General features: G+C 42.7%; 1 protein-coding gene across 4 annotated transcripts in view; it reads left to right on the forward strand.

The window, feature by feature from the left end:
* Positions 1-3,792: 3,792 nt before the first annotated feature.
* The window catches only part of Cabin1 (calcineurin binding protein 1), a 153,438-nt gene continuing 131,372 nt past the window's right edge, over positions 3,793-25,858 (forward strand). Inside the window, exons 1-5 of one of the 4 annotated variants that reach the window (XM_063225858.1) lie at positions 3,793-4,219; positions 18,448-18,595; positions 19,595-19,687; positions 22,761-22,874; positions 25,518-25,652. In XM_063225858.1, coding sequence (XP_063081928.1) covers positions 18,563-18,595; positions 19,595-19,687; positions 22,761-22,874; positions 25,518-25,652 — 375 coding nt within the window. In that variant the 5' untranslated portion in view covers positions 3,793-4,219; positions 18,448-18,562. Of the gene's footprint in view, positions 4,220-18,447; positions 18,596-19,594; positions 19,688-22,760; positions 22,875-25,517; positions 25,664-25,858 lie in introns of those variants that run through there. The other 3 variants (XM_063225856.1, XM_063225859.1, XM_063225860.1) reach the window with 3 other exon arrangements.

Consider the following 25,858-nt stretch of genomic DNA (forward strand, 5'->3'; position numbering starts at 1 on the left):
CGTCTTCCTGACAGCCGACCACTAAGCTGACAAGAATTTCTCGGCCAGCTTCGAGCCCTCGGGACTGGAGAAGCGGCCTTGCGCGGCCTCTTGGGTCAAACCCGAGGACGTGAGCGAGGACTGGGGTTCCCTGGGCAAAAGAACATTGGGGACCAGTAGCCAAGTTCTGTCCATGCCCCGACTTTCAAGTGACCTGGACTCTTCTTCCTAAGAACCTCCAGTTCTGCCAACCTTGACCTTCCGTGCCCTATGATCCTTTGCCTTTGCATTGCCTGTCCTTTCCCTCCGGAGCCATAACCCCGGGGACCCAGCCCTGACCTCTGAGGAACCCAGTCGCTCTCCCACTGTCTGCTCTGCACTACTGCTCCACGCTCCCTGGTCCCACACGCTAGCTTGGTTGCTCCAGCTTTAAGGTGAAATCTTCCTCTCGCCCATAACGTGTGACTGAAGGTGCAGGCTAGCATGACGGTGGCGTTGAATAGATCCATAGAGCCCTGTGCACATTTGCTCATTCCTTCCATCTGCACGATGGGCACAATCCAGCAGAACCGGGACCAGGGTTTGCTTTGAGTTCCTCACCAAGGCGCTGATCCTGGGGCCAAACCAGGGTATAATGGTAGTGAGAGGACCCATTTGGAACTGGTGTGTGATCAAAAGCAGTGATCCTGCCTCTGGGCACCTGCATTTTAAAATGGGGGAAAAATTACATTCCTTGCATGCTCGGGAAGGGCCAACACATTCAAGGTCCCTCGACTCCTATGTCCTGCTAAGCATCTATATGCAGGGTAATGTCAGAGTTGAGTAACTTTCTGGTTTTGCAGTGGACCCTGTTGTTGATCAATTCAAGTTCAAAAACCAGAGAACTTTATTGAGGGTCTTAGAAATTGCATCTGGGGAGATAGCGCTGAATGAGTGTTCTGGGGAAGGATGGCAAAGTGGGACTTTATATGGGTATATACTAGTGAAAACTTGCAGGAATCTTTGAGAAAAGAGGTGGTTTGAGGGATGAAAGTTAAAGTGTATATTTAGTAAAACTAGCCATAAAACAAGTGTCTGGTAACTTTGATATGCAACTTGAGTTTCTGGGCACAGTGTTAATATCCAGGGGTCCAAGGTTGCAATCATTTCACATTCCTGTGGAAAAAGGGTAGATGTAACCTCTGTATGTAAGGGATTCCTAAATAACAGCTTCGAAAGTACATAGGCCCTGCTTCCATTTTTCTGAGTCCATTTTGAAAAGTTCTTTCATCTTTGGAATACCAAATTGAGATTTTTCATTCTCTACAGTCTACACAGTTAATAAAGTTAGTTCCTAATGGAATCTGCCTATTGTGTTTGTACTTGACCATTCAAAGCTACAACTTGGAATTCCTTCCCTTGGCTTGCTGTCCCAACTCTTACTGTGTTCATTCTGTCTGCCAAAGTGTTCCACGAGTGCCCTTCTTTCAGCATGGCTTGTACATTGAATATGAACAAATGGTTGCTGTGTGGGAGGGTGGAATTGAGGTCTAACTCTCAGGAGAATAGTTTCCTTATGTTAAACCTATCAAATGCCAGATGTGGTGGTGTAGATCTATAATCCTAGCACTCGAGAGGCTGAGGCAGGAGAATTGCCATGGGCTCCACAATGAGTTAAAAAATAACCTGGACTACGTAAATAAACAGACAGACAGACAGACAAATCTATGGACTCCAGCCTAGTGATATTAGCTGGTTTGGTGAACTGATCCCTCCCCCACATTTCTAGTATTCTCTTTCCTGAATGTCCCAAGTATTTCCCCTGGTAACACTGTACTACACCAGGCTCTAGCATAATTTGTACTGTTTCTTCCCTGAGAACAACTGTCCCTAAGCTCCCAGTTGCTGTGACTGCATTTCCGAGCTTTTATCAAAGGATTCCCTCAAATGGATCTCTGAGGATACAACTGAGGGGTGGGAGCTGGATTCAAGATGCTTATTATCTATGGACTTTTGAAACCACTTGTTTCTTCTCTGTCCTACCCTCTTACCTCCACTTTGCAGGCTATTCTCAAAAGTCAACGATGGTCACTCAGTCATTTTTTTTTTCTTTTTCTTTTTTTATCGGTACCAGGTATTGAACTCACGACCACACACTTGCAAGGCAGGTGCTTATGCCGCTGAGCTAAATCCCCAGCCCCACTCAGTCATTTTTGTAATGCCTGTCATCAGTGTAGCTTTTTTATACTGAACTTAATGAATTATTCAGCCTGATTTTTCTATCTTGAGTTATTTTTTTAATCAGATTTTATTGGTACATTTTAGATATACATAATGATCATATTCATCATGGAAAATTTCACCTGTACATGATATAATTTGATTCATTTTTCCCCATTCCCTACCTTCCCTTCAACCCCTCGACCCCCTCCATTTACAAAAGCTTCCACTTTTTCCTTATTTTCCTGTTTTTTCTTTTCCCTTCTTAATTAATTTTTTAGACAAGGTCTCGCTATGCAGATCATGCTGACCTTGAACTCACTTTGTAGCCCAGGCTGGCCTCAAACTCACAGTGATCCTCCTGCCTCTGCCTCCTGAGTGCTGGGATTCCAGGCATGCGCCTCCGTGCCTGGCTTGGTTTATTATTTAAATTTAAATTTTTTTGAGATGGGGTCTTGCTATTTAGTCTAGGAAACCCTGAACTTAGTGTGTAGCCCAGGCTGCCCTGCAATTTATAGTGCTCTTTTTTCTGTGTCTGGACTGGACATCTTTAAAAAAAATGTTTTAAAGTAGTATATGTTTCCAATACATGGTGATTACGTTTATCTTGGAGGATTGATACAAATCATATCACATCTTGATAATTTTTACCCTCCCTTTATGATTTTTAAATTTATTTTTATAGGATTTTTTTGTTTATTTTGCTGGAGTAGTGTTTGCCTGTAATCCTAGCTACTCAAGGAAGTTAAAGCAAGAGGATGGCAATTTAAGCAGGGATAATTTGGGAAGTTCCTGTCTCAAAATAAAAACATAAAAAGGGTTGAGGATGTACCTAAAGGGTAGATGCTCCTGGGTTCAATTCTTAGTGCCAAAAAAAAGTATTTAAAAATGTCTTTAAAGTTTAAAAAAAAAAAAGGCCATATTATTCTTTCCTTTTTTTTGGTACCGGGAATCAAACTCACGACTTCGCCTTGCCAGCCAGGGGCTTACATCGCTGAGCTAAGTCCAGGGCCCACTATTCATTCTTATTTAAATCATCCTGTGGGACTCAAGCAGTTATGAATTTAACCACAATGTGGAAGCCCTTCTCCAAAACAGTTTATAAGAAGTCCTTTTAGAAATTATAACGGTTCATAAGAAGCCCTCTGGAATCTCTTTTCAGGGCGAATTCTGGCTACCACCCCCATCCATTTACGGGATCGTGTTATTTATTGCTTCACTAGTTTGTGCCCCTTCGGCTTCAACTCTTTTTGGGAGCAGGTGAGAGATGGGTGATTGAATGAGAAAGCTCTTCTGCACTTTGTTCCATCTAAGTGCTCCTTGTCCCACAGTATAAGGAGAACACACGGTCCTTCAGCAACTGCTCGGGACTAGGCGGACATCGACTACTAGAAGTCAGATCGCGAGCTGCCACCGAGTGCCCTGGAACTCTGCGACCCTGAACAACAGTCCCGAACCGCCCAGCTTCACTCTCAGCTGCCTGGGAACCCTGCGTATCTCAGGGTCGCTCCTTGCAATGCATAGTGAGCCACCCGGAGGGCTAGAGAAGCGTACTCCCGCGCTGATTGGCTGGCAGGGCCGGCAATCGAGCCAATGGGAGCGCTTCTTGTTGTCAGGCGCACTGCCGGCCGGTGTAGGGGGTCTAGGCGCACAGGCGGTTACCTTGGAGACGCTGGGTGAGAACCTGTACGACACCTTTGGGGGCGGCTCGCAGGTGGGGGCGCTGGGCGTGGGCCAGAAAGCTGCCAGCCAGAGGTCGAGTCACGTGAGGTCGCTGGAGTGTTCCTCCTCAGCCCAAGTGCTAGTGTGAGAAACCGAGGCCAGCAAGCCGGTGGGAGGAGGCGGGGCCTTTGGGAGCCCAGCAGGCCTCCTCGCGGCGCACTTCGCGGCCTTGAGATCCCTGCGGAGAGTTCTGGTCTCGAGAGTGGATCGCGGTGATCGTAGCAGGACCACCATCTCCATTCGGTGCTTGCAAAGTGCAAAGCCTGGCGCTAACCACTTCCTTGCGTCCTTTCACTCACCTTCACGGCAGCCCTGCGAGGTGAGTGCTCATTATTAGTGCCTTTTCCGGGGGTGGAAACTGAGGCTCAGGAGTGAAAGGAATTCCTTAGAGTCGTCCTGTGGGTCAGCTCCAGCCGAGAATCTTGACCATGCTGCTGCACTGCCTCCCAGGAGGATGCACATGCAGGTTAGACAGACCTCAGCCGCCTCTTTTAGGTGACTGCAGAGGAGGCTTTGGGGCCACTTTCGTCTTCAGGGCCTGGGTTATTATAGGTCATAATTTTGGATTCCATATAGCTAAGATTTCTTCTGTGTGATTCATTACTGTAGTTAAAGTAGACTGTCTTTAGAATGGTCTCCTTCTGGGATTTGTGAGCTTTTTGTAAATATATATTATTATAGCTTGTCTGAGTATAATAAGCAATAATGTTTTAATTAGAATTTTTGGTCTTAGGGGACATGTGTGATTCTGATATTGTAGTGTAAATAAAGTCAAAGACAGTACGTACATAAAAGAGTGACTGTGTTTAGCTAATTTTATTTATAGATATTGACATTTGAGTTTTGCATAAACTTCATGGCTTGTCATGTGTCACAGATTTTTCCTCATTAGAAATGTACAAAAGCAATAGGGCTGTATAGCTGTAGAATTAATGAATGTCTAGTTCAGAGCTTCAGTAGTAGAGAAAACTGGAACCTGGATAGGGGCATCTATGCCAAGTCAGTCAAACAGCCCAGTTTTTGTTGTTTGTTTGTTTCATTACCAGAGATTGAACTCATGACCTTGCGTTTGTCAGACAGGTACCTATTCCACTGAGCTAAATCCTCCATTTTTTATTTTGTTAGAACCGAATTTAGGGCTTCTGGCCTGGTGGACCAGAGTGGGTCAGGAAACACCACTGCTTTTTTTTTTTTTTTCAATCTATAGAGGAGGGCACCTGTGGGCCCAAAGTGTTGTTCTTTATCATGTGTTCCTAGGCCACAGACGCCATACTGGTAGAGTTTGTGAAGTTGTAAGCTTAAAGTGGTAAATTTGCTATTCTGAGAAAAATACAACTACTGGATTGGGAATCAGAGAGGAATGTAGGCTGAGCACCAGTGTCCTGAAAATCCAAAATGTTTCCAATTAGAAACTCTTTGAGTACAGGTGTAACAGTGTAGGCGTTGATACATTGTGTCAAGTTGAGAAGTCTCTGAGTATAAGTAACTCAGCAGCTGTACATCCTCCCATGTGGAGGACAGGCCCTTAGCTCCAGGAGGTTGTTCATTGTGTGAACTTGAGAAGTTTAGAAATTCAGCTAAGTGATTCAACAGGGTGCCGGTTTGTTACTTTGCAAACTTCCTCAGCCTGTGCAAGAGGAGGGCACAGAGATGGTATAAGTGCTACACCCACCGGAGAGAGTGGTAGCCTGCTTATAATATATGGAAGAAGAGGCTTGAGGCTTGAGGCTTGCTCTGGCAACCCTCCACCCCCTGCCTTTCTTTTTCTTTTTCTTTTTCTTTTCTTTTTGAGACAGATCAGACTGGCCTTGAGCTCACTTTGTATCCCTGGCTGGTCTTAAACTTGCAGTAATTCTCTTGCTTCAGCCTCCCAAGTGCTGGGATTACAGGTGTGAGCCACCTTACCCCCTTTTTTGCTTTTGCTGCTTTTGCTGTCTTCTGTCCCCTTGAAGTGTAGCCCTTGTGCCATGCCATCCTTCCTCGAAGCCAGTTCATCATGGACTGAATCTTCCACAAACTGTGAACTAAATAAACCTTTTCTTTTTTAATTTTGGGTGTTGGGTATTAAAAAGGTCTCAGAAACCAGAGAAAAGTAACTGAGACAGACTCCAAAGGAGGAGGCACATTCTAAAACTTTTAACAATTATTAAACATACTGTGTAAATATGTGTAAAAGGCCATCTGTGAAGGTGTATATAAGAATGAATAAATTTTGGGTCCCCTTCCAAGATAGGTCACATTCCAGAATCCAAAGGAAATTTGAGACCTAGTACACTTGTGGTTCCAGGCATTTGTGATAAAGTTTCCTCAGGTGGTACTGTGCTTTCTTATTTTTATTCTATAGTTTTTTTAAAAAGCTTCTTTTGGGGTTTGTGGCAAGTTCATGGCTACTATCCTTGAATTGCTTATATGCAGGATAATAACTGTGTAATCTTGGAATATTTTTTTTTTAAGTTTTTAAAAATTTTAAATGAATTCTAGGTTTAGAGAAAAGTTGCAACACTAATATGAAGTTCTTTTTGTCCCTTACCCTTTTTCTTTGATGTTTATGTCTTACACAATCATGATACAGTTACCTGGAACAAGAAACATAACATTATACTACTGATGTGATTGGACTTTCACCAGGTTTTTCTGAGAGGCTTCTGTTTTCATTCCAGAATCCTGGACTAAAATCCTGCATAACATTTAGTTATTTCTCCTTGGTCTCCTGATGTCCCTAACAGTTCTTCAGTTTTTTATTGTCTTCCCTGGCCTTGATACTTTACAAGAGTATTAATCAGTTATCATATCTATTTTTTTGTGCGGAGAGGTACTGGAAATTGAACTCATCAGTCATTTTGTCTAACATTCCACAATTAGCTTTGTCCGATGTTTTCTCATGATTGAATGGAAGATACACATTTCTGGTCAGAATATCACACATAATGTCTTTGTGTCCTCATTGCATCCTGCGAAGAAGTTCAAGATGTTAACATATCTTATTATATGTGATGTTTACTTTGATCACTTGTTTTAGGTGGTGTCTGCTTAGGTTTATGCACTAAAAAGTTACTGTTTTTGTCTTTTTAGTTAATAAATTTTCTGAGGGGTACACTTAGAGAGAACACAAACTGTGGTTCTCCACAAATTCATGCGCACTGATTTTAGCATCCATCTGTGGATCTTTGGGTGTTTGTCTCAATGCAGTTATTCTTCTTACTATATTTATTAATTGAAAATCTGAAGGAAGAGCTATCTGTCCTTTTATTTATTGAGTATCTTATTTGTATCACTATGGGTAGTGGAAATAATTTTATTTTGTGAGTTAAGTGCAATATTATTTTACTGCTTCAATTTCTGCATTTGCTATGTAGGATCCTCTTCACATTAGCTTCTGTATCTTATCATTGGATTCTTGCCTTTGTGTGTGTGTGTGTGTGTGTGTGTGTGCGTGTGCGTATGTGTGTGTGTGTGCACACGTGTGAGATTCTGAGATTGAATTTAGGGCTTTGCCCTGAACTCCGCTCTTCGTGAACCAGGATCTCATTCAGTTGCTCAGGTTGGGTTTGAATTTATGATGTTTCTACCTCCGCTTTGCAGAGTGCTGGGATTACAGGTTTGTGCTTCCATGCCTCCCCTTGCCATGTTTTGAACACCTTATTTACAGAACCACAAGGTGTTCTAGGTATATTTTGTAAAATTTCTAAATCTCTACTCCAGGGTCACATCTCTTTGTTTTTAGCCTTATAGTATCACTCAAGAAACCTTTTTTCCAGTTAATTAGGTTGGTTCTTTTCTTTCTTGTGCCCTTAAGTATGTGAACATTTGTATTCCATTTTGGGTTCCCCCTAAGATCCCAACTGATTTTAATTGTTTACTTTTGGAGTCTGAGCCATGGCTGTGGCTCTGCAAGTAAGGGCGCTGCACAAAGGTCTTCTCAGGCAGTGTCACTTTCCTCATTCCTGCCACGTGTCCCCAGTCTCCTCCTCTTTTTTGCCCCTTTTCCACCGATTTTGTCGCTCACTTTAATAGTTTCTGGGTTACCTGAATTTCTTTTGCATAAATGAGTGCATAGTTGTGTTTTTGTCTGTATTCTCTGTCTTGTATGAAGGTGGCATGCTCTGTGTTTGCTTTTTTCACTTACCAGTGCTTTGAAAATCACCCCGTATCTATTCATGGAAGTCTCCCTTGTTCAGTTTAAAAAGCAGCTTCATCGGAATATGATTTATATACTTTACAGTTTACCCACTTACAGCGTGTACTTTAGTGGTTTTTAATATACAGAGTTGTGCAGACATCACCACAATCAATTTTAGAACATTTTTGTCACCTCACCAAGCGTCACTTCCCATTTCCTTTTCCCCCAGCCCTCTAAGGATTTGTCTGTTTTAAACATTCACATACATGGGGCCATATTGTATTTTGTGAGTGGCTTCTTTGACTTACCCCAGTATTTTCATAGTCCATCCTTGTCATAGATAGTTTATTACTTTTTAGCACTAAATAATATTCCATTGAATGAATATACTGTTCTACATTTTATTTATTCATTAGTTCATGGACTTCGGGTTTTTCACATTTTGGTGGTTCTGAATACTGCTATTGTGAACACTCCTCAGTAATTTTACCATGGCATATTGTTTTATTGTGTGGCTAGTCCATAGTTTATGTATCTACTCTGCTATCTATGGCCATTAAGTTGTTCCAGGATCTTGAAGTTACAAACAGTGCTGTACAATGAATAACTCTGTACACATGTATTTTTGAACTGGTGGAGATAAATTTTTGGAGTATATTCTTATGCGTGTAATTTCTGGGCTGAAACCTAAGTGCAGGTATAATTTTCTCAAGTATTGTCAAATTCCTCTCCAGATTTTATTAAATCAGTTTGGATTTGTGGAAGAATAGTGCCCGTTTTTCCTTAACCTTACCAACAGAAGGCGCTGTTGTACTTTAATTTTTGCCATTGTGATTGCTGAGAAATGGAGGAGACGCAGTGCTGTTGTAATATGCATTCTATAATTATGACTCAGTTTGAGCATTTTTCATGTGATTGAGAGAGCACTGTTTTGTGAATCGTGTGTCCATATCTTCTCTCCATCTTTCTATCAGTTTTGTTCTTCTCTTCCTTACCATTGTAATCATTTTTAAGTATATTGTTCTGTGTCAATAAGTGTACCCACTTTGTTATGCCTCACCTCCATTTAGATCCAGAACTTTTTGTTTTTAACTCTGTCAGATTGAAACTGTACCCGTGAAACGCTAAATCTCCATTTGCTCGCTCCTCTCAGTCCCTGGCAAGCACCATTCTACTCTCTGTTTCTATGAATTTGAGTGCTGTAGCTACTTCATATAGGTAGAATCATGTAGTAATTGTTATTTTGTTATTGGCTTATTTCACTTAGCATAATGTCTTTGAAGTTCTCTGTCAAAATTACCTTCCTTCTTATGCTGAATGGTATATATATATATATATATATATCCACATTTTGTTTATTAATACTTTATCTCTTGTTTTCTAAGAGCTGTTATGTCGGGACTGGGGATTTAGCTCAGTGGCATAAGCACCTGCCCTGCAAGCGCGTGGTCATGAGTTCGATCTCCATTTCCAAAAAAACAAACAACAACAAAAAAAGAACTGTTATGTCCTTTTTTTTTTCTCCTCACGAGAGATTCAAGAGAGCTGTTATGTCTTATAGATCTTAGTCCCTTGCCTGTGATATATGTTGTAAATGAAGTAATATGCAATGGTAAAAATTAATAAGAGAACATTCAGTGTTACTCATAATCACCAAAATGTGGAAAAGTCTAGTTTGTCATTTATCTTTTGATTTTTTTTCTGTTGTAGAAAACAATTTTAAGTTGTCCCCCCCCCATTTTGTTTTTATTTTTGAGACAGTATTTTTTTATCTTGTTATGTGGTTCAGGCTGGCCTTGAGCTTATTATGTCGCCTAGGCCGGTCTCAAAATCATAGTGATCCTCCTGCCTTTGTCTCCCAAGTGCTGGGATAATAGGCGTGTGCCACTGTGCCTGGCCAAATTTTAAGTTTTTAAGTAGTTAAATTAATCTTTTTTTGTTTCTTTTACTGCCTTTGGATTTTAAATGATAGTTAAAAAAGTTTTCCCATATACTAAGAGTAAAGAGTCAGTTTTTCATCACTAAGGCATAATACCTGCCACCCTCAATTTAGCTTTTTTTTTTTTTTTTTTTTTTTTTTTTACCGGTACCGGGGATCGAACTCACAACGGCCTGCTTGCAAGGCAGGTGCTTATGCCACTGAGCTAAATCCCCAGCCCCGCCACCCTCAATTTAAAAGAGGTGTTTCTTTTTTACTTTTGGCTCACTTTTTCAGTCCGTAGTTGGCTGGCCCCAAAGGAGAAGCTGCATGGTGGAAGGGGCTGGCAGGAGGGTAGCTGCCCCTTCCATGGTGGCCCAGAAGCAGAAGAGCAGGATGGAGCCTGGGTTGGAGCTATACCTGCTGGCTCAGCTCCCAGGGACCTGGCTCTACCCAGGCTCTGCACATGCTCCTCCATGATCCAGTCACTTTCGAGGAGCCCTGCCTCTGCGTGTATGAGTGTTTGGGGGGGCATTTTTATCTAAACTACAATAGTAGTATTGTGGGCTTTGAAAAAAAAAAAGATCCCTAATCCCTTTGAAATTTATTCTTGAATATTATGTGTGGTGTGGGTCTAATTTTTTTCCAATACTTATCAATTTGCAATGTTTATCAGTCTAATTTTTTTCCAGTGCTCCCGGCAACACTTATTATAGTATTCACATTGATCCTGCTGGTTTGAGATACTCTATCTTTGTGTATTTTTAATTTACAGGTTATCATAGTGTTTTTCTGTTTCTATAATAAAATACATGAGGATGATTACATTATAAAAAAAGAATTTTAGAGGTAGGCATGGTGGTACATACATATAATCCCAGCACTTGGGAGGCTGAGGTAGGAGGTTCATTATGAGTTCGGGACCAACGTGGGCTACAAAGTGAGCTCAAGGCCAACCACCTTTAAAAGGTTCCAGCATCTCCCAACATCTGCACACTGAGGGCTAATCTCCTGTAACGGAAAATGTTCCTGTCTCTTAGAAACAGCTGGTCACTGTGATACATAGCAGGTCACTGTGATGCACACTGTATAAACCAGTCTCCAACTGACAAGCCACTCTACCTCTGTATCTCCTGCTTGCTTATCCCATACAAGCTCTAGACCACCAGAAATCAAGGCTTGGTGATCTGGGAATGATCCCAGTCAGGGCCCATTGATGTAGATAAATTGGCCTCCAAATCCTGGGTGTCGTTTTGGTGTTTCTGCTTCCCATTGCATTAGCACGTGGCCTTTTGGGGGATATATTTCAGACCATAGCACAGAGGTGCTTAAGTCTAACTCCTGTCTTTATGTTCATGATATTGCTTCTTGGGCTTTTGGCTGAGATCAGGTTTAGTGTCTTTACCCTTGTATCACTGTCAGAACATTTTTCTATTAGATCTTTCTGTAGTATGCTTAGTGTCTGTAGGGCTTATTCCCCCACCCTCTTACAGTTTTCATGTTTATTATTATCCTATGTAGTCTTAATTTTTGTCTTTCTACCTAAACTTTAGTGTTACTTTGTCTATTACTTTTTTTTTTTTGAGACAGTTTCACAGTGCAGCCCAGGGTGACCTCCAACTCATAGTAATCCTCCTGCTTCAGCCTCTTGTGTGCTGGGATTACAGGTATAATTTTGTTGATACTTTTATTGGGATTACATCAGGTTTACAAGTTAACTGGGGAGCACTGATGTCTTTATACTGTTGAGTTCTTCCCAAAAATAGGGGATGTTATTCCGTTTGTTCAAATTCATTGCAATATCTTTCAGTAATGTCTTTAAAATTTTCTGTGCATAGGTTGCAGATTTCTTATTATCTTTATTCCTAAAGATTTAGTCATTTTATTACTATTGCACATGGAGTTTTTCTCTACTAACTTCCATTTCTGGTTTGTGTATGTGAACATTCTTCGTTTTGTATGCTAATCTTATATTGTGCTACTTCACCGAGTTATTGCATAAGGTTTTTTTTTTTTGTATATGTTTTTCTATTAGTTTAGGAGTTTCCTGGGTATTCTACAGATTATCAGCAATTAGTGATACTTGTACTTCTTATACATTCATATACAATGGTACTTTTGTTTACAACTTAATTCTTCCTGTGATTTTGGTTGTAAACTGATTGGATGAGAACCAAGTCAAATTCAGCGGTTAGGTTCAATGTTGACCTACAGAGAAATTTGATTCAGTGTTTGTCCGATTCAGTTGGTGACTAGAACCATGGAAAGAATTAAGTTCATGAACTAAGTACCCCTGTCCTCTGGTTGGGTTCCTTATTATTGTGCAGTGCTGGGTAGCGGCAGAGATAGTGGTCATCCTCGCTGGGTCCCAAACATTTAGCCAAATGGGCTATAGTGTTTCTCCATTATATATGATTATGCCTTTACAACTAAGGTTATTACGACTTTATGACTGTTTTACCATGGTAAAGAAGTATTTAATTCTTATGTTTTATTTTTTGTGTTTTTGAGAGAGGGTCTCTCTGTGCAGTTCAGGCTGGCCTTGAGTTCATTTTGTAGCCTAAGCTGATCTTGAACTCCCAGTGATCCTCCTGCTTCAGCCTCTTGAGTGCTGGGATTACAGGTGTGAGCCACTTGGCCTGGTTTTGAGCTTCACTTTGTAGCCCAGGCTGGTCTTGAACTCTCAGTGATCCTCCTGCCTCAGCCTCCCGAGTGCACAGAGTACGCCACCACATCTGGAAATTCTTATTTTCTTGAATAAGTGTTGAATTTCCTCAAAGACTGTCTCTTCTATGAAGATAATTGATTTTTTTCTCACTTAGATGATTTCATTGTTATGTTTCTTTAACCTTCTCAATTTAGTTGTATGTTCTTTTATTTAGCAGTTGTTTAATAAGATTTTAAGAATTTTTAGGCAGACCTTCTGTCATTTTTGGCTAGTGTTAGTAAATTCTAATTATAATGTATTGTGATCAGAGCTTTTTATTTTTTTATTTATTTTTATTTTTATTTTTTTGTGGTACCAGGGATTGAACTCGTGGCTGCATGCTTGCAAGGCAAGTGCTTATTCCACTGAGCTAAATCCCCAGCCCTAAATATTTTTATTTTAGGAAGTTTTTTTATTGTAATCTGGTGTGTAATCATTTTTTTGTGCATGCACTATGAATGCTGGAGACTGTGTACTTTGTTGTCTGTGTGTAGAATTTGATAGACATCCATAAGACCTATTTCTTGTGTATTTAGATTGTTTATTACTTTACTTTTTTTCCTCCATTTGATCTGTATTGTACTGAGAGTGTGTGCAAGGTTCTCATTGTTGTGTTTTTGTGTGTCTTTGCATCTTTTGTGGAATTGGCTTTTTAAATTGGTTCCCCTGTTGTTTGGTTCATATTCCTGAGTGTTATATCATTGTGAAGTGAGCCTTTTGTCACATTTGATACTTTTGGGCTTGAATTTTGTCTGGCTGGTGTTTGGACTGCTACCTAGTTGTATTTTTTATTTTTTCCATTGTATTTGTCATTAGTACTTGCTTGTGTTTCATAATGATTACATTCATCATGGGGAGTTCACACATGTACATAACACATCCTGCAGTATTTTAATTTAAAAAAATTTTTTTTGGTCTTTTTGAGACCAGGTCTCATTATGCATTTCAGGCTGGCCTTGAGCTCACTTTGTAGCCCAGGCTGGTCTCAAACTTGCCTTGCAATATTTTTAAAAATGGTTATTTTTATTAAGATTTTTTTGTATTAAAATTATTTGGCTTGTTTTGGAGTGTACAGTTTGGTGACTTTTTTTTTTTTTTTGTCTTTTTCGTTTTTATCGGTACGAGGGATCGAACTCATGACTGCCTGCTTGCAGGGCAGGCGCTTATGCTGCTGAACTAAATCCCCAGCCCCCAGTTCAGTGACTTTTGACGTGTATATAAATTTGTGTGACCACTACTACAACCAAGATAGAGAATGGTCCTGTTGCCTTGTAGAATGCCCCGTGCTACCTCTTCATAGATACCATCCCATATTCTTGGCTGCCGTCATTATAGCTTTGTGTTTTCAAGAATGTGATGTATGGGGATTTAGCTGAGCAGTTCAAGTGCCCATGCGAGGTTGTGAGTTCGATCCCCAGTACCAAGAATGTGAAGTAAATGGAACCATGTGGCACTTGCTGTTTCGAGGCACAATCTTTTGAGACTAGGGTCTTCCACATGGCACAATGCCTTAGAGGTTTCATCCACGTTGTTATACATATCAGTCATTTGTTCCTTTTACTTGATAGTAATGTTTTATTAATGTATAAGTAATATTCCAGTATGTCATATGTTATTGCCTCTCCTGGTAGATGGGTATTTGGGTTGTTTCCAGCTCTTGGTGATTTTTATAGAGCTGCTTTAAGCATCTCTGTCTAGGTTTGGTGTGGGTGTTTCTCTAGGGTGGATAGCTAGGATTGGGATTGCTGTATCATACGCTAAGGGTATATTTAGTTTCATGAGGAACTTTTTCAGCATGATTGAACCATTATACTTTCCTGACAGCCATGCTATGAGAGATCTGGTTGCTCTGTGTTCAGCAGGGCTTGGCTTGCCAGGTTTTTTTTTTTTTTTAATTTGGTTGGCCAGGCACAGAGGGACAAATATTCAATGTTCTCATTCATATGTGGATGCTAAGTGAATTGATTTTGTAGAGGTAGATAGAGAGTAGAATAGTGGACATTAGAGGTTAGGAAGAGCAGAAGGAAGAGGGAAGGAGGGAGACTGGGTGACAAATATTAAAGTACTTATACTTTGGATAACAAATACTGAAATACAGTTACAGGAAATAAACCCTAATGTTCTTTACAGTAGTGTGACTGTAGTTATAGCATCACCACTGTTAGAGTATTCTGGCGCAGTAGAGAAGCAAAAGTACAAAACCGACAGGTTTATTGAGGACTTGGGAAGGAGCACACAACCCAGGCGGCTGGGCTGTCTCCTTCCACCACATGCAGAGAGGCAGAGGGTTTTATGACTGTGAAGTGGCGCTTGGGCAGATATTGATGAGGTGAGGAACAGATTGGAGTTCTCTGTGCGTGCAAACAGGAAGGGGAGGTGCAGTTAGGGCTGGAGACGCCGCAGGAGGGGATAAGTGTTCCGGCCTTGGCCTGCCAACACATTAGACCACCGCCATGACTATAGAAGGGCAAGAACCTTTCAACCACCAGAATGTCTTCATCTAGCAAAACTGAAACTGTGTCCCCACTAAATTCTAACTCTACTCTCCCTCCCCACAGCATCTTGCAGTATTCTACTTTTTGTCTCTATGAATTTGCCTTGCCTAGGCTCCTCATGTAAATGGACTCACGCTCTTTGGCTTTTGTGTCAGGATTATTTTACTTATGTTTTCAAGGTTTATCCATTTTGTAGCAAGTATCAGAATTTCATTTCTTTTTTGAGGTTTTTTTTTTTTGGTCTTTTTTGTTTTTATGGGTACCAGGGATCAAACTCACAACTGCCTGCTTGTAAGGCAGGCACTTATGCCGCTGAGCTAAATCCCCAGCCCTTTTTTGAGTTTTTTGAGACAGGCTTTCGCTGTGCCATTCAGGCTACTCTTGAACTCGCTGTGTAGCCCAGGCTGGCCTAGATTTTGGGGCAATCCTCCTGCCTCAGCTTCCTGAGTGCTGGGATTACAGGAATGTGCCACCACACTCAGCAGTCATTCCTTCTTCTTTATTTTTTTTCTTTTTGAAACTGGGTCTCTATGCAGTTCAGGCTGAGCTTGAAAGATCCTCCTGTCTCAGCCTCCCAAGGTGTGGGCCACCACACCTGGCTATTCATTCCTTTTTAAGATCAAATAATTTTTTATTGTTTGTATATGTCACATTTTGTTTACCCATTCATTTGTCATGGACACCTGAGTTACTTCCATATTTTGACTGTAGGGTCTGGGGATTTAGCTCAGCGGCATAAGCACCTGCCTTACAAGCAGGCAGTCGTGAGTTCGATCCCAATACCGATAAAAAGGAAAAAGACAAAAAAAAAAAAAATTCACCATATTTTGACTGTTGTGAATAATGCTGATGTGAACTTGGATGGGAATGCCAATATTTGTTTAAGTTTCTATAGCGTAGTCACCATTTTACATATTTTATATTCTCACCAGCAATGCATGAGGGCTCCAGTTTCTCCAAATCCTCCAGACACTTGTTTTCTGGTTTTGTTTTGATAATAACTGAAAGTAGGCTTATAATACTGTTTTTATCTTTATTTATTCATTTATTATTATTATTATCATTAGTTTGTCTCTCTGAGACAGTGTTTCACTGTCCAGTTCAGGTTGGCCTTGAACTCACTTTGTAGCCCAGGCTGGCCTTGAACTCACAGTGATTCCTCTGTCTCAGGCCCCCCCTCCCCCAGCACCAGGATTGCAACTGTGTACCATCATGCCTTGCGTGCTGTTTTGTAAATTTTGAGACACCGTCTTGCTGGATCACTAAGTTGCCCAGGTAGGATTTGAATTTGTGGTCTTCTTGTTTGAGTCTTCAAGTGCTGGTATTATGGGTGCGCACCACCACGCCCAGCTTCTTATAGTTATTTTAGAGCACACTTCTGTTTATTAAGAAGAAAAAAGTAACTGGAGGTGGTGGCACGCACCTGTAATCCCAGCACTTGGGAAGCTGAGGCAAGAAGATTGTCACAAGTTCGAGGCCAGCCTGGGGTACACAGTGAGTTTAAGGTCACCCTGAATTGTATAGCAAGATCTTGTCTGGAAGGGAAAAAAAGGACATAAAAAAGAGAGAAAGAAAAAAATGTAGAAGTATACTAGCAAACAATTTGCTATGTTTAACCAAAGGGGTCTCACACACCTGTGTTTATTTATTTATGTTTGGCAGTACTGGGGATTCAACCCAGAGAACTGAGGTTATTTACTTATTGAGACAAAATCTCATTGTGTTAGCTCAGGCTGGCCTTGAACTTGAGATCTTTCTGCTTCAGCTTCATGTATAACTGGGTTTATAGCAACATAACACCGTACTTGGCTCATTTCTAAACTTTAAGCGAGTAGCATTCTTTTTTCTTCTTTACTGGTGTAGAACCTAAAAGGTATGACCGCTGTCAGTCTAGGAAAGGTTAGAATCTCCCTTGTCTGTGGAAAAGATGTGCTTTGTTCCGTGCAGGAGCCCTTGGAGACTTAGGGCCTGTGGTGAAAGCCTGTGCTAGCAGTTGTGTAAGTTCTGTGGATGGTGGTCTTTTTATTTAATAAAAGTGGAGACTGACTATAGTGGTATGTACCTGTAAGCCCAGCACCCAGGAGGCTGAGGCAGGAGGATCACTGAGTTTGAGGTCAACCTGGGCTACATGGTGAATTCAAATCTAGTCAGAACTAAATAGCGAGACCCTGTCTCAAAAAAAAAAAAAAAAAAAAAAAAAAAAAAAAAATCAGTCCAATTAGGTTTCCCTTCCACTGCCTGCCAGGCCCTGTCCTTCTGGCCAGCCTCTCAGGTGGACTCTTACTGGCTTCTGTGCTCCCTAACTTTCTGCCAGTAACTCTCAGCTTTCTTGGTCCCTCATTCTGGCCCCACCAGCAGTTTTCCCCTCTGTCTGGCTCCACTGCTCCAGGCTGACTCCAGCATCTTTTCTTAAATAACAGTTTGAGATGAAGGTCACATACTGTATAGTTCTCCTTTTTGTAGTATAGAGTTAGTCATTTTTAATGTGTTGACAGAGTTGTTTAGCCAACACCACTATGAGTTTTAGAGCATTTTCATATCTCAGAGAGAACCCTTAAGACACTTTATTTTACTCTGTTTTCTGTTTTGAGACACAGATACTGTCTGAAACGAAGGTAATTTATTTTGGCTTACTCTTGTGGAGATGGGGTGGTCACACATGTTGGGGCCTTTGTGCTGCTTCAACCCATGTTGGAAAGTCGAGGGGCAAGCAGGTGTGTGCCAGAGTTAATATGAGCAGCAGTCTTGCTTTTTTTTTTTCCGAAAATATTCACCAAGAAGCAGTCTTGCTTTTTAATAACACACTGTAATTAATCAAGTAGTGCAAGGGAAAAACTCATTCGCTACTCCCCCTGGGAAGGCGTTAATTCAGCTGGGGCGTGGTGGGGTTCACCTGTAATTCTAGCACTCGGGAAGCTGATATTGGAAAATTGCAAGTTTGAGGCCAGCTTAGCCTGGGATACCTAGTCAGTCTGAGAGCAAGAAAGAAGTGTTAAAGGCTCATTGCCTCTTAGCACTTGCATGGGGAACCAAATTTCATCAAGTTTTGGGGAGACACACTATATTTAAGCCATACCCTGCCCAATTCTCTCTCTGTCTCTGTCTCTGTCTCTGTCTCTGTCTCTGTCTCTGTCTCTTTCTTTCTCTCTCAACAGCCTTGTTTTCTACAGGGGTTCCCACATTCCTAGGAATAATGTATGAAATTCTCATTTCTCTGTACTGTAGCCAATCCTGTCATCTTTTTTGTCGCCTGTAAGTGGTCTGTCTACCTCTACTTATGTCTTTTTCCGTTATTCTTCTGAAACAGGTGGGCCACTGGCACTGTCACATTGCTGGATCTTCCTGGGCCCTCTCTGTCTGTCCTGTCTCCTCTGTAGGAGATTTATGGACTGGCACCCCGCCTGTGTCAGTGATGGAAGGTGATGCTCTGTGGCCGTGCTGAATCTCTCAATATGGTGAGTGCTGATGCCTGCCTACGTGGCTGGTGCCAGATGTTTTTGTCCTTATCTCCTGGGGGGTGAAGGCTCTCAGGGGGTTCTTGGTACAGTTGAGGGTGTAGATGTCTGATTGGCTGTTGAAGTTGCTGATGGGGCCTTCTCACGGTTGCTGGAAAGAGATAGTGTGTTTTACTGGCATTACCTTTTTTTCTCATACTTTGACCTTCCACAGCGTTGAGCATTGCTGGGGTGCCCCCCAGTCTCTGTTCCTTTTGCAGTAAACAGCACCCAAGTACAGGGAAATGTGAAAGTGTAAGATGCTGCTACTCAAGGGGCTGGGGATTTAGCTCAGCGGCATAAGCACCTGCCTTGCAAGCAGGTGGTCGTGAGTTCGATCCCCGGTACCAATAAAAATGAAAAAGACAAAAAAAAAAAAAAAAAAAAGATGCTGCTACTTTGATTCAGGCGGGGGTGGGGTTGGGTGGGGAGATTTCTGTGGATGTGAAGCCCAAGTCAGCAAGATTTCGGTACAGGCACACCTTGGTGGTCTCAGCGTAAATAACTGCTTTAGCCAAGATGGATGCGATGGTGTCAGTAACTTACATGCCAAGGTCGTTACAGGCTCAAGGCCACCTTTGTGTATTTTGGTACAAATGTGGACTAAGCAGCTGAGGACATTGCGAGAATGGGGACTACGCAGCCACAAGCATACAGTGGCTGGGAACACAAAGGCTGCTAAACAAGTGGCTTATAGCTGAGCAGCTGAATATAGCTGTTTATTCCAGCTGTGTTTCTTTTTTGGGCTGTCTGTATCTTAAGTGACCCTTCCAGTCTAAACTGGTGGCAGGACACAGTGACGTGTTCCCACAGATTGGCATGTCCGCCAGACACAGCCCCTCTCTTTTTCCTAGACTTTGGTCTGTGGTTTTTTTCCCATAGCTTTGCAAGGTAGACTAGACTAGACCGAATTGCATTCACCTGACTGCAGCACTTCTCTTCCTTGAAACCCCTTTCTAGATTCGAATTGCAGCTTTAAATGCCAGCTCCACAGTTGAGGATGATCATGAAGGAAACTTTAAAAGTCATAAAACCCAAACAAAGGAGGCTCAGGTATGTAATATAATATCTTCCACTGCAGATAAGCCTTGCTTTTCAGGTCCGTAGATGGGACCTCACTTTACATGTTTTCAGACATCTCCTTAATGGAATTTTATTTATTTATTTATTTTGGTACTGGGGAATTGAACTCAGAACCTCTTGGTTGCCAAGCAGGTGGTTTGTGCTGATGAGGTAAACCCCCAGCCCAACCTTTAATGGGATTTTAGAGAGAAACTTTTTTTTTCAGTGCTGGTGATTGAACCTAGGGTCTCAGGCCCTAGCAAGTAGTCTACCACTGAGTTACACCCCCGTGAAACTCCATTTTGAAAGACAGCTAGCCTTCCATCTCATGTTAAATCTATTTCTCTTCAGATGTGGTCACACCGAAGAGCAATTATATATGTTCTGTGAGTGTAAGTAAAGGGCCCACTTTGCTAAGTGAGGCCAGCTTTCCTTTCAGCCCATTCTTTGTGTAAGCCTCAGTGTTGGCATGCCCCGAGGATGGTGGAGTATTTATGGTGGATGGCCTGTCAAAGCTTCCTAGTGTATTGCTCTCCTGTTACAGTGTGCTGAGGCCTTTGAGAAGAGCTGCCATGTCTGGGATCTCCCTCTAGGGTAGTGGAGGAGCCAGGTCCCACTTCAGCTGTCTAGGTTCTTGATCATTCCTCTCTCCTTTGCTGCCTGTTTGTCTGCCTTCCTCCCACCTCTGTCTTTCTCTTTTTTCCCTTCTTTCCATCTACCCATTCATTCATCTCTCCATCTGTGCCCTCCCCTAATGTAACAAGGGCTTTTCCTTATCTTTTTCTTGTCTCTGCTATATGTCCCCTTCTCCCCTTTTATGGAAGAAATAGAACAGTCCTGAGACTTTTCAGAGGTCTAGTCAGCTGGGTACAGTGGTGCATGTGTCTAACCCCAGCAACTCAGGAGGCTGAGGCGGGAGGTGAGTTCGACCCACCCTGGGTACGTAATGAGTTCAAGATCAGTGTCCCCCACCCCTCAGATATATAGCAAGGCCCTGTCACGTAAAACCAAAGCCAAACAAACAAGAGTGTTGCAGGCGGTTGTCATCTTCCCCAGGCAATAGAATGGGGTGTGTAACTCAAATCACTCAATCTGTGATTTGAACATATGCTTAGCATGTGTGAGGCACTGGGTTCCGTGTCTAACACTAAGGAAAAAAAAACAAAAGAAAGCAGTGGAAACCATATTCATACAGAATTATTTTACTCATAGCACTTCTGACATCAAATGTGTAGGTGGTTTTTCTTCCCTCCAACCAAATGTTCAACTCTCTGGACACCAGCTGGGTGCTGTACAGTTCTGTCAGTCCTGACACTAACCATCCTGAGTTGGTGTGAGACTCTACCGGTTTAATGGCTCTGTCCCATTAGACTGCCTTCACTTCAGATGCCAGTTGCAGGTACTAAGTGCCAGGGTACCCACATTTGTGCTGGCTCAGCACATTTCTGCTTACCTGCTTTAGGTTTAATATTTTGCTTGTAAGACTTACAGAACACAGGAAAAACTTGAATTATATTGACCAGTTTATTAGAAAGGATATAGCCCAGGACCGGCCAAATGGAAGTCTGCTGCCCAGGGCAAAGTAGAGGGGTTGGTACACAGAGTTTCTCTTTTTTTTTTTGTCTTTTTGAGACAGGGTCTTGCTGAGCAGTTCAGGCTGGTCTTGGGCTCACTCTGTAGCCCAGGCTGGTCTTGAACTCGCAGCGATCCTCCCGCCTCAGCCTCCTGAGTGCTGAGATTACAGGCGTGAGCCGCCACGCCTGGCTCAGAGTTCCTCTCTTGTGCGCTGCTCTTTCTGCACCCTGGTGTTGTTCCACTCAGAGGCTCTCCAAGCCCCTTCCTTTAGGAGTTGTGCTGCACAGGCATGACAGGTTAATTCACTAGTGATCAATCCAATCTCCAGCGTCTTTTCTCTCTCAGAAGGTTGGAGGTGGGGTGGGAGAACTGAAAGTTCCCTTTAATCATGGTTGGTTCTTCCACTACCAGCCCAATCCTGAAGCAATCTAGGGCACCCTACCTATAATCTCATTAGCATGAAGTTAGGTCTGGTTGAAAGGGACTTGTTCATTTTGAATAACCAAAGATACTGTTAGGGCCAGGGATATACAGATCAGTGGCACAGCGCCTGCCTGGCAAGCACAAGGTTGTAGGTTCGATTGCAGGTGTCAAAAACAAGACAAAAAAGATATTCTTAGCTTTTTGTTTCTCTGACAGAATTCGCAACATGCATGCTGAAAGGAGAAAGGTTTGTTTTGGTTTTGATTTCACAGGTTTCATCTGTGGTCAGCTGACTTGAGGGTAGAAGCATCATGGCAAAAGGACATGGGAGAAAAAAGCTTCCCCTCTTCTCACGGCAGAACAGAAGAGCAGAGAGAGAGGAAGGGGCTGGGGTCGCACGTGCCCTTCAGAGACAGCCCAGGGACTTACTCCTCCAGCTGGGCTCTGCCTCCTGATAGTTCCACAGCTGTGAACTCATCAGGGACTATCTATTGATGAGATTAGTGTCCTTACAGCCCAGTCACGTTTCTAGCCCCCCCCTCAGAGTGTTGTTGCATTGGGGATCCAGCCCTCAATACCTAAGTCTCTTGGGGGCACTTCGTATTTAAACCATAACATATCCCATCACTCAGGAAACTCTTTAAGGGTTTTAGAAGCTCCGTCTCAGGAACCATGGATAAAGGCCAAATATGTGCTTCACACAGTGCCATATATACTCGCAGATTCTCTAGGTTACTCTAACCTGTATGGCTACTTTTCTGACGCAAATGGGTTACTGGACTTATACCTTTGCATAATCTGAATCTATGCCCTGCCTCTACATATTGTTTTCACTGTTGCCTGTACTATTCATGCCTGTATCACTTATGTCTTCTTAGAGTGTTTGTGAGAGGCTCTTGCAGTGATTAGCTTCTGGCAGATTGGAGAATTAGTTTTTTGTTAAGTATAAAGGATATAGCTTCTGATAATTAGCATGACCACAACTATAGTACCCCTTAAACACATTTTTGGTTTAAAAAAGACAAATGTTTGTATTGTGTGAAATACCTTCTGTCTTGGTTTGCAGGAAGCAGAGGCTTTTGCCTTATATCACAAGGCCCTGGATCTGCAGAAACACGATCGGTTTGAGGAGTCTGCCAAAGCCTATCATGAGCTCCTGGAGGCGCGCCTGCTGCGGGAGGTGAGGCAGTCGCAGCCAGGCAGTGCGCCGTGGTGGAAAGCAGGGGCCTCTGGAGAAGGCCGGTGGGCCCTTACTTCGCACTCTCATTTCGTGGCTGTGTGACCTTGGAGACATTGATTCACCTCTGTACCTCATTTTCTCCACCTGTATCTGCTTGTTGGGGTATTGTGAGGGTTGAGTGAATTCAGTGAGGCATGAAAAGCAATTCTTGCTGGACAGTAAACGTCTTAGTTCCTTTTTTCATTGCTGAGACAAAAACAAAAAACAAAAGCAAAAACAATCCAAAAAACCTGACATCCAAAGTTAAAAGAGGAAAGAATTCTATTTTAGTTACTTTTCTCATTGCTGAGACAAAACCCGACCCCCGAAGTTAAAGAAGGAAAGGTTTATTTCGTAGCTCACAATTTGTAGAGGTTTCATTTCCTAGTTGGTTGGCTCCAAGGCAGGGTGATATGGCAGAGGAGCATTGCAGAGCAAGCAAGCAAGCAGAAGATAACAAGCAACAAGTGACAGACAATGACAAGTGACCCTCTTTCTGTTCCTTATATTTTATCCAGGCTACCCACACTTAGAGTAGTGTTCACACCCTTAATCGTATTGTTGCATGTGAATGAATCCCAGGATCACATCCTTGATCCCGCATTATATACCCTACATCCAGCCACCTTTGAAAAGCCCCACCTATGACCCAATGAGGCTTTGGGGGAACATCTAGATACAAACCATAATAGTAAGTTCTAAATAAGTGCTTGTTACTTAATCTTCGCAGCCACTCTGTCCAGTAGGTGAGGGTGTTCCTATTTTACAGATGTGAAAACTGAGGCTTAGGGGTCAGTGGTGCAAATCCATGTTTATTTTTTTTGTTGTTGTTGTCTTTTTTTTGAGACGGGGTCTCCCTATGCAGTTCACTACTCACTTTGTAGCCCAGGCTGGTCTCGAACTGGCAAAGATCCTCCCACCTCAGCCTCCCGAGTGCTGGGATTACAGGCGTGAGCCACCATGCCCGGCAACAAATCCATGTTTATAAGTGAATCATTGGAACGGAGATTGGAGCCAATTGTTTTCTAATACCTAATGCCAATTGTTGGCAGTACATTTTGGCAAATGCCATTTGAGTAACAGACCATAGGGCCAGGGAATCTGTGTAAGAATGTGATAGTCTTTTATTTTCCTTTGTTTTCCTCCCTCTCTCCCTTCCTTCCTTCCTTTCTTCCTTCCTTCCTTCTCTTTTTTTCTTTCTCCTTTCCTTCCATTTAACAGGGACTAGTAGTGTTCCCCAGGATGGTTTTGAATTGCTGAGCACAAGTGACTCTCCTGTCTTAGGCCTTGAGTAGCTGGAACTCCAGGCATGCATTGTGTCCAAACACTGAAGACCTGTGAACATAGAGAAAAAGGCCGGGACACTGGCAGCAGCAGAAGCAAGCAGGGCTGAACTGGTCCCATCGTGGAGACTGTGCTAGGGGTGTGGATGTTAGGCCCAAGCTGGCTAAGTCATGGAGATGTCATCTGGAGGTTTGGAAGTTGGTCTTCACCTGAAATTGACTGAGGAAGGTGTATGTTTCCTTAGGAGGAAAGATTTTTGTTTTCAGCTGCACAGACACAGATAATGTACATTAAGGAAGCAGACAGGCTCCGTGGTCATTCTTCTGGTCCACACAACCTTTCACTTGAGCAGAGCCCCCTGCAGACCCAGGGGTTTATGTCCCAAAGCCCACCCCAGGATGTTTTCTGTCTCCCATGAGGTAAGGCCAGAATGCTTACTGAGTTCTAATTGTCTGCAGGAATCCCCTGTTCTTTCACTCAAAAGCATTTTCTTTTATTCCTAATTGTATAGCTTGCCAAGATTTTTGGTTGGTGGTTATATTGTCATGGAATTAGAGGCTTGGGAATTGTGACCTGCCACATATGGATTGGTAGGGAGTGGTGAGGGCCCAGAGAGGGGAAAAATTTGCATATAAATTGAGGCAGGTGCTGGAAATGTTTCAGGGTGAGTCTTCCTTGTCAACCCATGGTAGAGTGGGTCCTGGAATCTGTAACTTTTTATAATCATGTTTATAATCCTTATGCTCTTTTCAGTTTATGTTACTTTTGATTTCAGGTTAGGAGTTATTGTCCTGTGGCAGAGGTCACTGAGATACTATTAAAGTAATTTTTGTATGATCTTGTGAGGAGTTATAGAGTTGGGAACTCAGCTTCTTGATACCTAATCTGGGGGCCTCTGAGTTGAAACTCCAAGTCTGCTTGCTGCCTCCAGGAAGACTTCTCACACTTTGTCCTCAGTCTTCAGTCCTGCAGCGGGGAGCCTCTGGCTGGGCTGGGTTGCTAACGCTCTAAGTGGCACCATCCATGCCTGAGCCCACAAGTGTGCTGGTAATGGTGGGTAAGGAAGGCTTTTGCTGACACTGCTGATGCGTAGACTCCTGAAAACCACCCATGGTGGTCTGGTCTTTCTTTCTGTGTGATTGTTGCTGGAAGGGTCTTCTAAGGACATACGCAATGCTTTAATTTTTTCATGGAGGCTGGCTCTGGAATGGCTCAAGGGCTCATGGCAGAGGCCAGCCCAGAAGCCAAGTATTTTGCTGACTGCTTCCTGAGGTTTTAGGGCCAAGGTGTCACCTCTGAGCATGTTTGTTTTGCTCACAGGCAGTTTCATCTGGTGATGAGAAGGAGGGATTGAAACACCCTGGACTGATACTGAAATACTCCACATATAAGAACCTGGCCCAGCTGGCAGCTCAGCGAGAGGATCTGGAGACAGCCATGGAGTTCTACCTGGAGGTGGGGTTTTGGTCGGTGTTCAGCTCCCTCTGTTTTGAAAGTTCTCAGTTGGGGAAATATGGTTGAGGTCTAAACAGAAAAGTTTGTAGCAGTGGTCACCAACTTGTGGTGTCTGCAGCCCCAGCCTGTGGGTGGTAACAGTGAGGAGCAGGCCTGGAGAGCAGGGGTGGGGGTACAGAGGCCTGTGTGTGAATTCTTCCCCTGCC

Source organism: Cavia porcellus, unplaced genomic scaffold (genome assembly GCF_034190915.1).
Source record: "Cavia porcellus strain 051 isolate PalLab524CR breed Dunkin Hartley unplaced genomic scaffold, mCavPor4.1 scaffold_16, whole genome shotgun sequence".
In the NCBI taxonomy this organism is placed as follows: domain Eukaryota; kingdom Metazoa; phylum Chordata; class Mammalia; order Rodentia; family Caviidae; genus Cavia; species Cavia porcellus.